Source organism: Coenobita brevimanus, chromosome 15, assembly GCF_032717465.1.
Source record: "Coenobita brevimanus isolate Jiangsu-jjx chromosome 15, ASM3271746v2, whole genome shotgun sequence".
In the NCBI taxonomy this organism is placed as follows: domain Eukaryota; kingdom Metazoa; phylum Arthropoda; class Malacostraca; order Decapoda; family Coenobitidae; genus Coenobita; species Coenobita brevimanus.
The window spans coordinates 12546706-12562414 of record NC_136968.1 but is presented as its reverse complement, the minus strand read 5'-3'; the positions used below and the strand labels follow the sequence as shown (position 1 = coordinate 12562414).

General features: G+C 40.8%; 1 protein-coding gene across 1 annotated transcript in view; it reads right to left on the bottom strand.

Moving 5' to 3' along the window:
• LOC145390669 (uncharacterized) overlaps nt 1–15709 on the bottom strand; it is a 195623-nt gene that overhangs the window by 58875 nt on the left and 121039 nt on the right. The window contains exon 5 of the mRNA XM_080265461.1: nt 4275–4398. Within this exon, the coding sequence (XP_080121587.1) occupies nt 4275–4398 (124 nt within the window). The remainder of the gene's footprint in view (nt 1–4274; nt 4399–15709) is intronic.

Sequence of the window (15709 nt, the reverse complement as noted above, 5' to 3'; positions counted from 1 at the left end):
AAAAATCGGCCAACATGCCTGACCTTTGAGAAGCTCGTTTTATAAGAGGAATAACGTCCACTCAAGGCCACAAGCAAATGATAACGAAAAATTTTCAGAGATGACAGAGAAGAAAGTAGTTGCTTGATATTGAAGTGTGAAGCTATTCGTGGGAGAGACTATAACGAGCTGGAACACAGAGGAACTGAAATCTTCCGACATTAACCCATCACGTCCTGAGCTATTTCGCACCTCTGACACCCCCCAATCCTGAGGTATTTTCAAAAATTTTTTTTTTGGTTAAAACCTCCGCTTTTGGTAAGAAACATTGAAAATACATAGAGAAAACGCTCACCTGAGGTTTAAAATATTCGATCCAGGTACCAGTACCTCCTTACCTGACTGGGTTTTCTAACAGGCTGGCACCAAAGAAAACGAGTTCTATGGGAGGGTAACTATTTCACACCACTCATAAACGATATTTATTAATTTCCTTGGTACGAATTTATATGTAGTACGAGAGTATATTGGTTTTCAAACAGTAATATAGGCATTATAAGCATTGTTTCACTCACTAACTCATCACCATACCTGTCCTTCTTTTGCCACATTACCTGATCATTATTTCTGACTGTTTCTTCCTCTAATGCTCTGTAAACTTTATCCTCCACATTGTCATCGATTGGGGAATCATTCTGGCCCTGAATATCTTTACTGGCCAGGTCACTGGTAACAGGTGAATTGCCCAGACAATGGCGTGAGGGGGGGAGGGGGGAGGTTATGTGGTATAAGGCATTGTCCCTGCTTGGCATCTTGTAGAGGAATAGAGGAAGGTGTCCCGTGTATATGTACGAAAAATCACGCGCCAAAATTGAAAATTGTGCAAATTAAGGCCCTTGCAATTGCACGACGTACCAGTACGTCGTTGGGACTGGCAAATGCAAAATGTTGCAACGTACCCATACGTCGATGGGATGGGGCGGGTTAAAGGCACAAGGTTTCTTTACTCCATTTAAAAATAATTGACAGAGCAAAGGCTGCCAAACCTCATACACCAAATGTTGTTATGACTTTAGCGATGGCTGCTGTGAGAAACTGATGGGAAAATGAAATGTCAATTTGTCACTATATTAATGCATAGGTCTACCTGTGCACCCTTAGAAAGTAATTGATGGACATTAATAAAAGAGACGGTGAAAAGACAACCCCCCTCCCCCCCAAAAAAAAATAGTGGTCATCTACACAATTAGGGGTAGGAGGACTAGAAGGGAAACTCCACACGAAACCGTAGAAAGGCTGGAACCTTATGAAAGCAGTTTGGACAGTAAAAGTTAATGCCAAGGTCAGTCAAAGGCTTTTGTAATATCCATCATACTCAAAAAATTTTCACTATACTCCTGGAAGGAAAGTGATCAAGAATCCCATCAGATTACAAGAAAACTGCAAACACAGATCCCTGATGAAACCAATGTTGGTGTTTTGATGAAATATTGTGAGAGAAGCTATGTTTCAGATCTTCCATTTCCAAAGAGACTTTTGAAATGTATGAATTTATCCATTCCAGTACGACAACGTCTTTTTCATCATTCTTCCACTGACTTATGATTTTATTCAGATCTGGAAAGATTCATCAGGGTGAGAGGATCAAAGTCAGTCTGGGTTGAACTATTTCTGTAGCATGGCGACTTTTAAGACTTCGTTATGGCTACCTACAGATGATTATATTTTGACTTAGCAAAGATTTTACCGCACTAAGCGATAGTCTGAACACTGAAAACGTCAACATTGTTCGAGAGAGACGGAATGAAAGGAACTTCCAGTTCGAAGGAATGGTATGTACTAACAGTGACTACAATTTGCCAACGCAAGGCTTCTATCCTTCTACGGTATATGTGCCTTGATCTCTACCTTCTTTCTGGTCGTTCTACAGATGTCGTTGTGGACGGCCAACGTTCTTCTCCTAGAGCTATCGATAGTGTTGTTCCTCAGGGTTCTGTCCTATCACCAAGTCTCTTCCTTTTATTCATCAATGACCTTCTAAGCTGTACATCTAACCCTGTCCAATCATATGCTGATGACTTCACCCTTCACCTTTCCATTCGTTTCCCGGAGCTTCCATCTCAGCAGTTACCTTGACAAACAAGGGATGAGGCTGTGGCACACCTAATGTCTGACTTGGCTCATATCTCTGATTGGAGTAAAAGTCATCTTGTTGTTTTTAATGCATCAAAAACCCAGTTCTTACATCTATCAACCCGACACAATCGTCCACAGGAGTACCTACTAATGTTTAATAATATCCAGCTCAATCCTGCATCATCTTTAAACATACTTGAGGTTACATTCTCTCGGAATTTATCTTGGAAAGATTGTATTACATCCCTTGTAACATCTACTTCCAAGAGATTAGGTGTGCAATGCCGACTCTGTGCCGTCTTTACCCCTGCACATATGTTGACAATATATATGGGTTTTATTCACCTCTGTGAAGAGTACAACTCTCACATGTGGGGAGGCTTCCCACAACAGCTCTTCCGAACAAGGTGGAGTCCTCCTCTTACTGGCCTCCTTCAACCTCTGTTCTCTGCACTTTTGCATATTTATGTCTTTTCTATCACAACTTCAATGGTTACTATTCCTCTGAACTGTTTGTTTGCATCCCTCCACCACTGCAGCGAAACATATCACCCGTCTAGGAACAAACTCTCATCCCTTTTCTGTCCAACTCTCTAATGCAATAGTTAACCCTTACTCCCAGTCCTCATGTATGCAACAGGTCAGCTCTGGACCTGTTTCCCTCTGTCTGTATTTCCTACTGCCTATGATCTCAAATCTTTCAAAAACAGTGTGTCCAGACATCTGGAAATGAACGGATCTTTAATTTGGCTCTCTGTTATCTTGTATTTGTTTTTTCTTGGCAGGAACAATTTGCAGGCTCCTGGTTTTTGGTTCCTTCTTCCTTGCATAAGAAAAGGCTACTTGATGGACTTGAATGAAACTTCCCAGGTGAATTCGTCTGTTTACTCCGAAGGTCTTCCGTTATATACAATTCCATCCATGATTCTGAAAGGAGTCAACCCCCTCACCAAATTAAAAATACTTAAAAGTAATGAAAGGAGGAGAGATGTGGCTTTGGTATCAGAGTGCTCATTTTACAATGGAATCTCAACCGTAAGGCGATATTTGGGGAGCGTGACCCCACCCTCAATGATAATTGGGGGATTACCCCCCTCCCCCAAATAAAAACAATCAGAAATAGGGAAAATTGAGTAGGATTTCAACGAACTTCTCATGTCTTATCGTCTGATTCACTGATATCTTTTACTACTGAATTTTTCCCAATTATTTTTTGAGTGGTCACCACCATAAAAACACATAAAGGATATAAAATAGGAGGAGGGCAGATATAGCTTTGACATCTAAGTATATGTTGAAGAATAAGCTCACATCCAGTAACTGCTACTACTACTCCTGCTACTATTATCACTACTACTATTTTGTAATTCTTTGAAATTGGCATGCATATCGCAGGACTGGGTATGGAGTTTCCATGTTTTCTCTAAATGTACAGGAAGAAACTGCATATCCACTTCATTTATAGATGGGCAAGTTAACTATAGTCAGAATGGAGAGACGTCCGAAGACTAAGGTTCCGAAACATGAAAACCAAGTGTGGGTGTGTCACCTACACAGATTATAAACATGTGGCCTGGTCTACGGTAAAGAGACGTTTTGATGATGCTCTGGGACTAATAATATCTCAGACAGCTTGGTCTCTGCACCATAAACAAAGTGACCATAGTTTTGGAGAAGTGGTGTTCCAACGAGAGGAAGATAGAGGAAACTTTATGGATCTTGCAGAAACTTGTGGCAAACATGTCAAAGAATGGTCCATGGTTTCTTGATGAGCCACCAACAGGAACTTGGATATTATTAGGGAATATACCTAGGCAATTTCCTTGCTGACTCTTACAAACTGCAGTGTACAATAAGCATATATTTTAGTGCAAACAGATATATAAACATTTTGAGAGAACGTGCTGGCCTACTCTTGATGTTACTAAAACACTGAGAAAGGTCAGCAAAGGAGGGTGGCCAAGAACTGAGGTCCCGATGCCTAGTGAAAGTAGAGCCCAACCTCCCCTGTGGCAACAGCTTTTCCCAGTTCTCAAGAGTACAGTCCTGTACGTAAGGAGCTACACTCTTCACCCTAAAGACAGGAAAGTGAGGGTCTGGTACATTTACTGCAAATTTTCGTTTATAAACAGTGAAAAGTAAAAGCCTGGGCGACCTACACAGGTGTAGAACATCGTTGTCATGGTTGGACACCGCCAGGGAAAGGTACGACTCGTAGCTGGTGAGAGTGAAAGGCCGTGCCCAGAAGCATACACTCACTGTCTCCACATCAGACGACTGCTCCTGTCAACAAATATGGGTTGCATTATTTGCAGCAGAAAACCAAGTTTGTTCTTGTGCGCAGAAGGGTTGTGTTTGAGGAAAAAATATTTTATGAAAATATTTCCCTTTGTGAGGAAATTCTTAAGTACCTGGACAAGAAATGTTGCACTGTTCTATACAAATCTGTTGATAGTTTTGTGTTATGTTAGTGTTTTAACCAGCCGTACTTTTACACTGAATGATTAACAAATTTCGGTTAATCGATTGTTATCCTCTTTTCTGTTATCCAAGTCTTCGTATTATAGGCCCCTGCATTGATAAAATCGGAGTGGATAGTTTTCTTTAGGTTGGTGGCGGTGCAAATGGTTTCCTGTAAACCAGCAATCTATGTACTACGTTGGATGAAAACAATGTGACCAAATGACGCCTGGTAATTTATCAAGTCAAGACATTCTGACTTGACTGGGCCTGTAAGGGTCCACATCCAAAGAATGGCTGGGGCTTACTGACCACATAATACTACTCAAGGGTTGTAAACTGGTCACCTTCGTCTTAAATGTGGGGACTGATTAGACTAATTCTGGGTTCTTACGCTTCCGATGGGGCAATAAAGAATTGGATGGTAGGCAGGTAAGTAGGTAGGTAGATAGGTAGATAGATAGAGACAGATAGATAGATTGAGTGATTGACTGCCTGATAGATATAGAAAGATAGATAGACTGACTGATTGGTTGATTGAAAGCCATTAGTACTTTTTAAATTCGTCATGCATCGCCATCTCATAAACTGTTCGACGCTAGGCATTATTCTCTCACTACTGAACATCTTTGTTTCCCTCTAAGGAAATAATAGCAGAGTATAGTTATATCCAAGTGTGAGAGTCACACCGAGCAAAATATTAAAAATATTTGTAATGACATAAGCATAAAGAGGATTCAGCATTCTGACCTTTATTGACGCATTCTATTTAATCTTAAAAATATATATATATATATATATTTTTTTTTATTCAGGGAAAGCCTGGGCGTTTACGCTGAAAGATGATTATTACCTACGGCATTGTAGTTAAAATCATATGACACGGTTGACCTGAGCGAATTCTTATCTGTCAGAGATATAGCTGGTGAAGTGAGACAGAGCAAATATAGGAGACAAACTTACCATTGGTGTAGAGCAGAACTGAAGAGAAAGAGTATGGTTTAGAGCAGAGTAAGAGGTGGGTAGATCAAATAAGCGGTTACTAGGAGAGGTTAAGAAAGGTACGTAGAGTACTGAAAAAAAAAATGTATACAACAGAGCAAGAGATGTGTAGAGTGAATTACGAGATGGAGGAGATGGAGAAGGTACTGAAACTAGACTGTATTCTGAATGGTTAAGGAGCTTCCACAGCACCTGTTCTTTACCAGATTATTTCCGATCACGTTTTCTTAAAATTCTCTAGTTTTGTGTTCACGCATACTGTAACGAAAAAAAAAAAAAACTTTAATAGCATATAATCGAATACTAATCAGTGGCTGTGTTGATTTTTGTGTTCGAGCGAGCGAAGCGAGAGAGCACACCAATTTTAGTCACAGTTTGGACCCCCGACATATGTGCCCGAGCGAATCATTTATCGCATCATGAAGAAATGGGGGCAGGGGTCGGGAGGAAAACTGTAGTACAGTAGCGAACTTTTTTGGATATCTCAGCCAATTTTGGATTTACAAGAAAGATAGGCACCAATTTGGAAATCACATAAAAACCCTTGATTATTTTCATGTCATAGACAACTCATCATTCCCAATAATTTTTTCCGTAAATCGAGGAAACGATTTTTTATAAGGCAGATTAGCGTAACAGCCGTCTGTGCAAGAAGTAACGGTCTAAGGTTGCGTGAGTAGCGCAGCAGTATTTTCCGACGATTGCTGAGAGCAAGAAGGTTTTGCCTTTTCAAAACAAATAATACCTTCTTTTTTTTTTTTTTTTTTTTTTTTTTTTTTTTTTTTGCGGGGAAATTTTTGACTGAATCCGAGTCATTTTAATACAATATCCTGATCTCTGAATTTCTTATTTCTGATTCGAATCGGAGCACACCGAGAGATTTGGTGAAAGTAATTTTTGTGAGCGGGCAAAAAGCAAGTCATTATTAACCTGCTAGATCCCTAGCCCTAGACCTAAAATTAATACATGAGGAGTATTGCTTTTAGGAAGTGTGAGGGAATATTTTTGGTGTAATCTAATAATTTTTTTTTAGTATTTTCAGGTCAGAAAATCAGAGGAAGATGAGTCACATGAGACAATATTCAACACTGCCTGACTTGCTCGCTCGCTCGCTAGAACACGTTCCACACATTCAGTGTGGACTCCTATTACATGTTGTAATTTGCCATTTTCTGGCAAAATCCAGACTATGTATTTAAGTTCAGAATTAAACTCTTACTGATCGAATGAGGAATAACTCCCATCAACTTTTTTTCTACCATTATGGTCATTTTCTATATATTTTTAATCACCAAACAGTATTATTGAATCCACAGTGGAAATTTTTCACAGTATTATAATTTTCTTTATCTTGATTCATTAGAAAATTGCAAAACATGAAAATATGAAGAGACTTATCACAACAGAGTAAAAAGTAATGTGTATGAGTAAGTGAGTCACTAAGGAAGAAGTGATAGGGAGTACTATGCAAATATTCTCAAACGAGTGGGTGTGAAGTCTGTAAAGCTCATAACAAGTGGTGCCAAGCACAACAAACCTCGTCCGACAGCAGTTATGCTGTTAAATACTGGCTCGTTTCTGCCACTTACTGTCGGTGCACAATTAAAGTCTAAGGTAATGGCGCAAATGTTTTCAAGTTTCGCTCTCTGAAAATCCGTGATCTTGCGTTTGACCTTTCAAGGTAGCTCACGGTCAAAGATCATGGTGTCAAAGCCCACATGAAACTTCCTATATCTTGATAACAGCAAATATGTCTATCTTCAACGAGTTTCGAGTTATAACCCCCTGAATATCTGTGACCTTGAGTTTGACTTTCCAAGGTCACTCACAGTCAAAGGCCAAGGTACACCCGAAAGCACTCATTTCTACCCCCCTCCCCAGTAGCCGGAGTCGCAGCCAGTGAGCGACTGGGTGATCGAACACCCCCCACCCACCGCCCCTACCCCAACCCCAGTATAAATGTTGTTAGGTAGATGTGGAACGGCAAAAGCTAGTGATGTTACAATGTGCCATGAATGATTTTATATGCAGTCAGAACCAGTAGGGGTAAGTATAGAAAGGAAGTTAATGTGTAATACTGTGCTGTTATCCACAACATATGAGCAAGGCACAAAAATGAAAGAAGACCTACACTGTATAATGCTTTATTGTCTGTATACGTACATCAAGTAGCATAATGTTACAAATAAGTATAGCATAGTGAACAACATCTGTTGAAAGGTATGGTGTCTCCTCTCATCCATTCTCCCTCCCACCTTCACCACCCTACTCTCTGCATTTCTGTCTCCACAAAACGTCTCTTTTACCTTCTCTTTCCCCAGTCCCTTTGTTAACCAGCATAATAATCATGAAATGATCCGTCAGGTATTGATCATATTAATATTATCATACACCTCTGTATTAAGTACCAACAAACTTATACAACACTTCAGTATATCTGCTAATTTCATCCTCTTGTAATCTGTTACTTGACATACCTACTGCAAGGTGGACCTTGTGTTACAAGGACATATGGTTGTTTATTGTTAACACGGGTTATGTTTCGTTTTGGACGTCCTTTTTTTTTTTTTTTTTATTAACGCGGCAATTTAAGCCTTACATCATAAACACGTTAGGTTTATATTCCTGTCATTAGTGGACAAACGAAACTAATCAAGGATCGGCTCTGACGAACCACAAACTCCCTGCTTAAATGAAAATATTCCTACCTCTCGTCACAACAGTGACACACTGTCATTACGTATATGACTGAATGAAGGTCAATCGTATACATAAAAACATTGTGTCACGCTTTGACGAGAGATCGACATATTTTCGTTAAAGCAGAGAGTTTATGGTTCGTCAGAGCCGATCCCTAGTTCGTTTTGTTTGTCCAATAATGACAGGAACATAAACCTTATGTGTTTATAATGCAAGACCTAAATTGCCACGTTAATATGCATTAATGGATGACCAAAACCACGTAAACTGTTAACAATGAACAGCCGTATATCCTTGTAGCACAAGGTCCAACTAGCAGTGTGCGTCACATAGATCTTACAACAGGATGAAATAGTTGGCAGATACACCGAAGTATTGTATGTTATAAATCTGCTGGTGCTTAATACAGAGGAGTATGATAAAATTAATATGATCAATCCCTGACGGATCACCTTATCATTATCTTACTTTATGTTGGTTAACAAGGGCGGGACTGGAGGACGGGAGGGTAAATGAGACGTTTTGTGGAGACAGGAACCCAGAGAGTAGGGTGGTGGAGGTGGGAGCGAGAATGGATGAGAACAGACATCATATCTGTTCACTATACTGTACGCACTTAACTGTAACATTACAATACGCGACGTAAGTACATAGAAAATAACACAATACATTGAAGATCTTCTTTCATATTCGTGTCTTTCTCATAATGTGAATAACAACACAGTATTATACATTAAATACCTTTTTACCCCCACTGGTTCTGATTGTCTATAAAAACAATCATGACACATTGGAACATCATTTGCTTCGGCCATTCCACATCTACCCAACAAAGCTTACACCAGGGTTGTGGTAGAGGCGGTGGGTGTGAGATGTTCGTTCACCCGGTCGCTCACTGGCTGTGACTCTGGCTACTAGAGGGGGAGAAACTGGCGCTTTCAGGTGTACCAATAGTCCATAAGGGATTTCCTGTATGTTGATAATAGTCTCTACATCTATCTTCAACCAGTTTCGAGTTATAGCCCCCTGAATATCCATGACCTTGAGTTTGACCTTTCAAGATCATTCAAGGTCAAAGGTCTTGGTGCCAAATGAAAGCCCATATTATGAGTTGCTGGATGTCCGTAATAGTAAATATCTTCATTTTCAACCGTTTTTAAGTTATAGCCCTCTGAAAATCCGTGACCTTGATTTTAACCTTCAAAATTTAATCACTTTCTTTTGGGACCAGTGCCCACATATCTGAAAGTTTCATGTAATTTCTTTCAGCTATTTTTCTGTAATGTTGCTAACTAACAAACAAACAAACAAGTGGTGCCAGACACAACAAACCTCGCCCGACAATAGTTATTTCATAACTGTTAAACAAGTGCTCGTGGGTCCTTCGGGCCCCCTCCACTCGCTCCTGCGGAGGGCTCTCGCACTGTGTACTCGCTTTCTCGTCCTTGGCACTCGTTTCCTTGCACTTGTTACTCGTTTCCTCGTTTGTCACGCATGCGTTTCTATCATTTCAGGTAATCCGAGTCACTTGTATGTGCTGTTCTTGTCTATTGTTGTCACTTGGATTTTTTGCACCTAACCAACTGATCGTGTTATTTGCAGCTTCGGGAATGGAATCCGAGTTGTCCGAATGCAAATCCAAAATACACACACAGACACACGGCTACTGCTATATATAGTATATTTCAGTTGTAGCTATGGGCAAAAAATTCTACGGAGATCCTATGCCGGGTGCCAGGAGCGGGGATTTTTGGTCAAAATGTGATCGTTCATTAAATATAGTAAAAGTTTTTCAATCGTGATGGGACCAAGTTTTTTCACATCAGCGAATTTTTTGCGATTATTGTGCCAATTTTTGTGCAATTTGAATGTAGTTTCGGCTGCCCAAAACACACACACACACACACACACACACACACACACACACACACACACACACACACACACACATACACACACACACACATACACACACACACACACACGGCTAGTGCTATAGTATATTAGATACTGATTTGGTACTGCCATTTCGTGTCCGTGCACAAACAAAGTCTAAGGTAATGGCGCAGATGTTTTCAAGTTCTGCCCTCTGAAAACCCATGATCATGCATTTGACCTTTCAAGGTCACTCAAGGTCAAAGGCCTTGGTGCCAAATGAACTCTCATATTACGAGTTTCTGTATGTTCATAATAGTAAATATCTCTATCTTTAACTGGTTTCAAGTTATAGCCCTCTGGAAATCTGTGACCTTGGTTTTGACCTTTCAGGGCTATTTGATTACCTTCAAAATTTAATCACTTTCTTTTGGGACCAGTGTCCACATATCTTGAAAGTTTCATGCAATTTCATTCTGTCGTCTTTCCATAATGTTGGTAACGAACAAAGAAACAAACAAACAAATTAGACCAAAAACAATACATCGCTGGGCTCCGTCCGGGTGAGGTAACAAACAAAGAAACTCGACAAGAAACAATTCCTCGTAGGACTCCGTCCGGGTGAGGTAATAGCGCGCAAGGAGGTTTTAGTAATATAACATACAAATAAATTGCCAAAAAAGAAATGTGAGTATTAGTGTAATATCGAGAAAATAAAAAACACAGGATGAGATGCTGCGACGTACAGTAATATCTTATCCAAAGTATACTGCTAATGAAGAAAGGGTGAGGTGCTAGGGAGTGTAAAATGGAAAATGAACTGCTAAGGAAGAGCTGTGATGCCTGGAATATGGAGATAAATAGTTACAGAAGGGGTGTTTAGGAAAATAATATGTAAAATTAATCAGTATTAACGAGTTGAGGATGCTGCCTTAGCCTACGAGAAAATGACATTATTACTTATGGGCAAAAACACTGGCAAGATGATTTTTTTTTTTTTATGGCAATGTTTGATTATTATTCGGTTCATCAGTAACTTACAGTATCGCAGCTTATAAAAATATTGATTAATCTATCTATCTATCTATTGCCAGACGCCTCAATCCCGTTTGGGGTGGCCACAAACAAATCGCCTCCAAGTCGCCCTGTCCTCCGCCATTTCACTGCCCTGCTCCCAACTCACACCCCCCTCTCCCTTATACCTCTCCACCCCATCCCTCCATCTCATTCTCGGCCTCCCCCTCCCTCTTCCCCCCTCCACCTCACTCACATACACTCTCTTCGTCAGTCTTTCACCCTCCATCCTCTCCACATGGCCAAACCACCTCAGTGTGTTCCTCATAACGCTTCCTATCACATCCACATCCACACCACAACGCTCCTTTATATCCTCATTAGTCAGCCTGTCTCTCCACGTGACTCCAGAGGCTCCTCTTAAATAACTCATTTCCACCGCTCTCACTCTTGACTTGTGTCCTTCCAACAATGTCCAAGCTTCACTTCCGTACGTTAGAGTTGGTATCACAATACTGTCATGTAGTAACTTTTTCACTTGCATGCTCACTTCCCTGTTTCTTATCACTGCTTTCAAAGAACCAGCAACCTTTCTTCCCTGCTGTACCCTTTCAAGCACATCACCCTCCAAACCTCCATCCTTACTCATCACACTACCCAAGTACTTAAACGTACTCACATTTTCCAATTCTTCACCATCCAACCTCGCTGTACATTCACTAACTTCACCTTTCTCAAAGACCATCACTTTACTCTTCCCTACATTCACCTTTAGATTCCGTTTCTTACACACTCTCTCAAACTCATCCACCAAGCCTTGGAGCTCCCCTTCGTCTTCACTCAACAACACAGTATCATCTGCAAACAGCAGTACAGGGAGTTTCCAAATACTATCCTCTCTCACCAGGGCCACTCCAAACATCCACTACCCTACTCGTACCTCTTTTATTACCCCATCCATGTACAGATTGAACAACCATGGAGACATGACACATCCCTGTTTCAACCCAACTTTCAAAGAGAAAAATTCACTTAGTTCAACATCCACACGCACTGCAGCCTTCGCACCATCGTACATACTCTTCACAGCATTCAACCACTTCCCATCTACTCCATATATTCTTAACACTTTCCACAATCCTTGTCTATCCACTCTGTCATATGCTTTCTCCAAATCCATGAAAGCCGCATACAACGTCTTTCCCTTCTCTAGAAACTTTTCCACTAAAGATCTAAGAATGAATATCTGATCTACACAACCTCTTCCCTTCCTAATGCCTCCCTGTTCTTCTCCAACTAATTTCTCTGTTCTTTCTCTAACTCTGTCTATAAGTATCCTACCATACACTTTTCCTATTATACTAAGAAGACAAATGCCCCTATGATTACCACACACTTCTTTTTCCCCTTTTTCTTTGTACAAGGGAATAATTATACCTGACTTCCAATCCTCCGGGACTCTACCTTCATCCCAGGCCAATCTGCACATCTTCCACATCCATTCTACTACTATCTCTCCCCCATGCTTCAGCATTTCACCACACACTCCATCAATTCCTGGGGCTTTCCCCGATTTAACTTTCTTCATTGCTTCCACAACTTCTATTCTACTGATTTCTTCCTGTCTTCTCACCTCCCTCCTTCTCCCAGCCATTCCCCAGCCACTTATACTCGAATTATTTCCATCCTCTACGTTCAACAATTCCTTAAAGTGTTCTCTCCATCTGCTCACTTTTTCTCCCTTCTCCACTAGTAATCTACCATTTTTATCTTTCATTCCCCTGCTAACTTCACTTCCACCCTGTCTTACTCTTTTCACTTCTCTCCAGAACATTTTCTTACAGTCCCTCCACTTTACACTCAAATTCCTTCCAAATTCCTCATCCACTCTCTTCTTACTCTCTCTTACTAATCTTTTCACCTCTCTCTTTCTTTCCACATATAACTCTCAATTCCGCCTCTCAACTTCTTCCACGCCCCTATTTCTCATCCATTCATTGTATGCTTTCTTCTTTTGTGCCACAGCCTGTTTCACCTCTTCAGTCCACCAGGCTGTTCCTTGCACCCCCCTCCGTCTTCTCTTCCTTCCACACACCACATCACATGCTGCACATATTTCTTCTGTAAATATCTTACACACACCTTCCACGTCTCCCATCTGCTCCAATTCATATTTGCCCAATCGTTCCTCCACTTCTCTCTTATACTCTGCCTTTTTCTCATCCTCTTGTAACTTTTCCACTCTCCTTGCAACTACTACTTCCTCTCGTCTCTCCCTTCTTCTATTGATTAATGCATTGACCTATTATTAAAAACTATATTTTATATCTCAGCACAAACCATTCGATTTCTTTCAGTTTAGACTAATACTCCCCACAATTACAGAGTCATGGCATACAAAAGACGATAATACTTGTAAGTTACTAAATTATCTCTAAGAATGATGTTTCCAGAGTTATCCTAAAAGAGTAGTCTTATTATTAATCCTTTGGCTGCAGTGAGTTTCCAAGAGCTGAATCAAATCGTCACTCATAAGCTGGATTATAATGCAAAGTTGCATATTCCCTGATGTATTTGGTGCCTGATGTTTCTCTCAAGCTTTTCTGAATCGTGTGGCGTTACAATGCTATACAATGAAGGTATTCCATAACAGAGGTATGATCTGCAGACGGAAACGGAACATCTTCAGCCCTAGTATATCGTTGCCACCAAAAGAGATTATTCATTTTAAGAAAGCATCCTAGAAGTCTGATTTTTGCCTCACGGGTGATGGTCTTGAGAATGCAATGACCTTGCCCTTGAGAGTGCAATGACCTTTATACTTTTGTACCCTTCGTACCCAGGAACCTTTGACATTTGAACTAATGACATTTAATGGATTTTGAGTTTCTCAAGCACCAATAATTTATAGTGGCAACCCCCCTTTCCCATACCCTCCCCAGTCGTACCCAGACGTGTGCACTCGTGCAAGACTGGTGAAGTAATTAGGATGTAATGTACACAGAAAAGTTTAAAAATGGGATAGAGGGTCAATGTCCTGTGTGAGTTATTGTATCACGTTTGTTGATGGATCGTGGGGTGGGGGAGTGGGACGTACCCTCTTCCAAATGTGTTAAAACAAGCGTTCGAATGTGGTACATCCCTATGCAGTAATGTACAGTCAGAAGCTTGAATACAATATATAGCTCATAACATACTCCCAGACAGAAGAACGTTTTGCATGTGTGGTACAGAGGATCGTGATAACTACTCCCCAGGAGTTTGAATGACAATATTGCATCATGGTGTGGTAATCATAAATTCTAGCTAACGGAGGGAGGTCTGGTAGTGACGAAAGAGAGAGAGAGAGAGAGAGAGAGAGAGAGAGAGAGAGAGAGAGAGAGAGAGACAGACAGACAGAGACAGAGAGAGAGAGAGAGAGAGAGAGAGACAGAGACAGACAGACAGACAGACAGACAGACAGACAGAGACAGAGACAGAGGCAAGGTAAGGATATTATTGTTACGTCCCCTTCCCACACTGCCAGAGGCTCAAACAGCAGTAGTTCAGTACAGGAAGGACGTTGCCCACTTAGGTGTTCTTCCTATGGTCAGACACTCGGTGTACACCAACAAGAGGCGTGATAAATTAACACTGGCTTCTCAAGTTCGCGGTCTTTATTCACCAGATAATTGCAGTTAATGTTTACCAGCTACACTTCACTGTTTTCACAAGTACCAAAGATATACAGTCTTCACCAGACCACACTGACAGTGAATCCCAATGAAACTAAAACTGAAACGAAACTGACTCTCTTAGGCTCTTCCACCTCCTTATATAGCCTTCTCTTCTTCTCCAAAGTTCTAGTACATTCTTCAAGGAGCAACAGTTACCACTCAGAGATATTTAAAATATCCTTAAGTTTTCTTATAATACATAATACTCTAGAGAGAAGAGAGAGGTATATGTGAGTAGGAGAAGGGAAGGAAGGTGAAGAGACTAGTGAAGGAGAGTAAGAAGAAAGTGGATGAAGAGTTTGGGAGGAATCTGAGTGTGAAATGGAGGGAGACTAAGAAATTGTTTTGGAAGGAGGTAAAGAAAGTAAGGCAGTGTGAAAGGGGAAATAGTAGGGGAGTGAAAGATAGGAACAATAGATTGCTGGTGGAGAAGAGAGAGAAATTGAGGAGATGGAAGGAGCACTTTGAGGATTTGTTGAATGTAGAGAGTGACAGCAGTGCGAGTATAAGTGGTTGGGGAATGGCTGGGAGAAGGAGAGATGAGAGGAGGGAGGAAGAGATCAGTAGGACGGAAGTAGTGGAAGCAATGAAGAAGATCAGGTTGGGGAAGGCCCCAGGAATTGATGGAGTGTGTGGTGAAATGCTGAGGTATGGAGGTGAGATTGTTGTCGAATGGATATGGAAGTTGTGTAGATTGGCTTGGGAAGAGGGAAGGGTTCCAGAGGACTGGAAATCAGGTATAATTGTTCCTTTATATAAAGGAAAAGGGGAGAGAGAAGTATGTGGTAACAATAGGGGTATTTGCCTTCTTAGTGTGACTGGTAAAA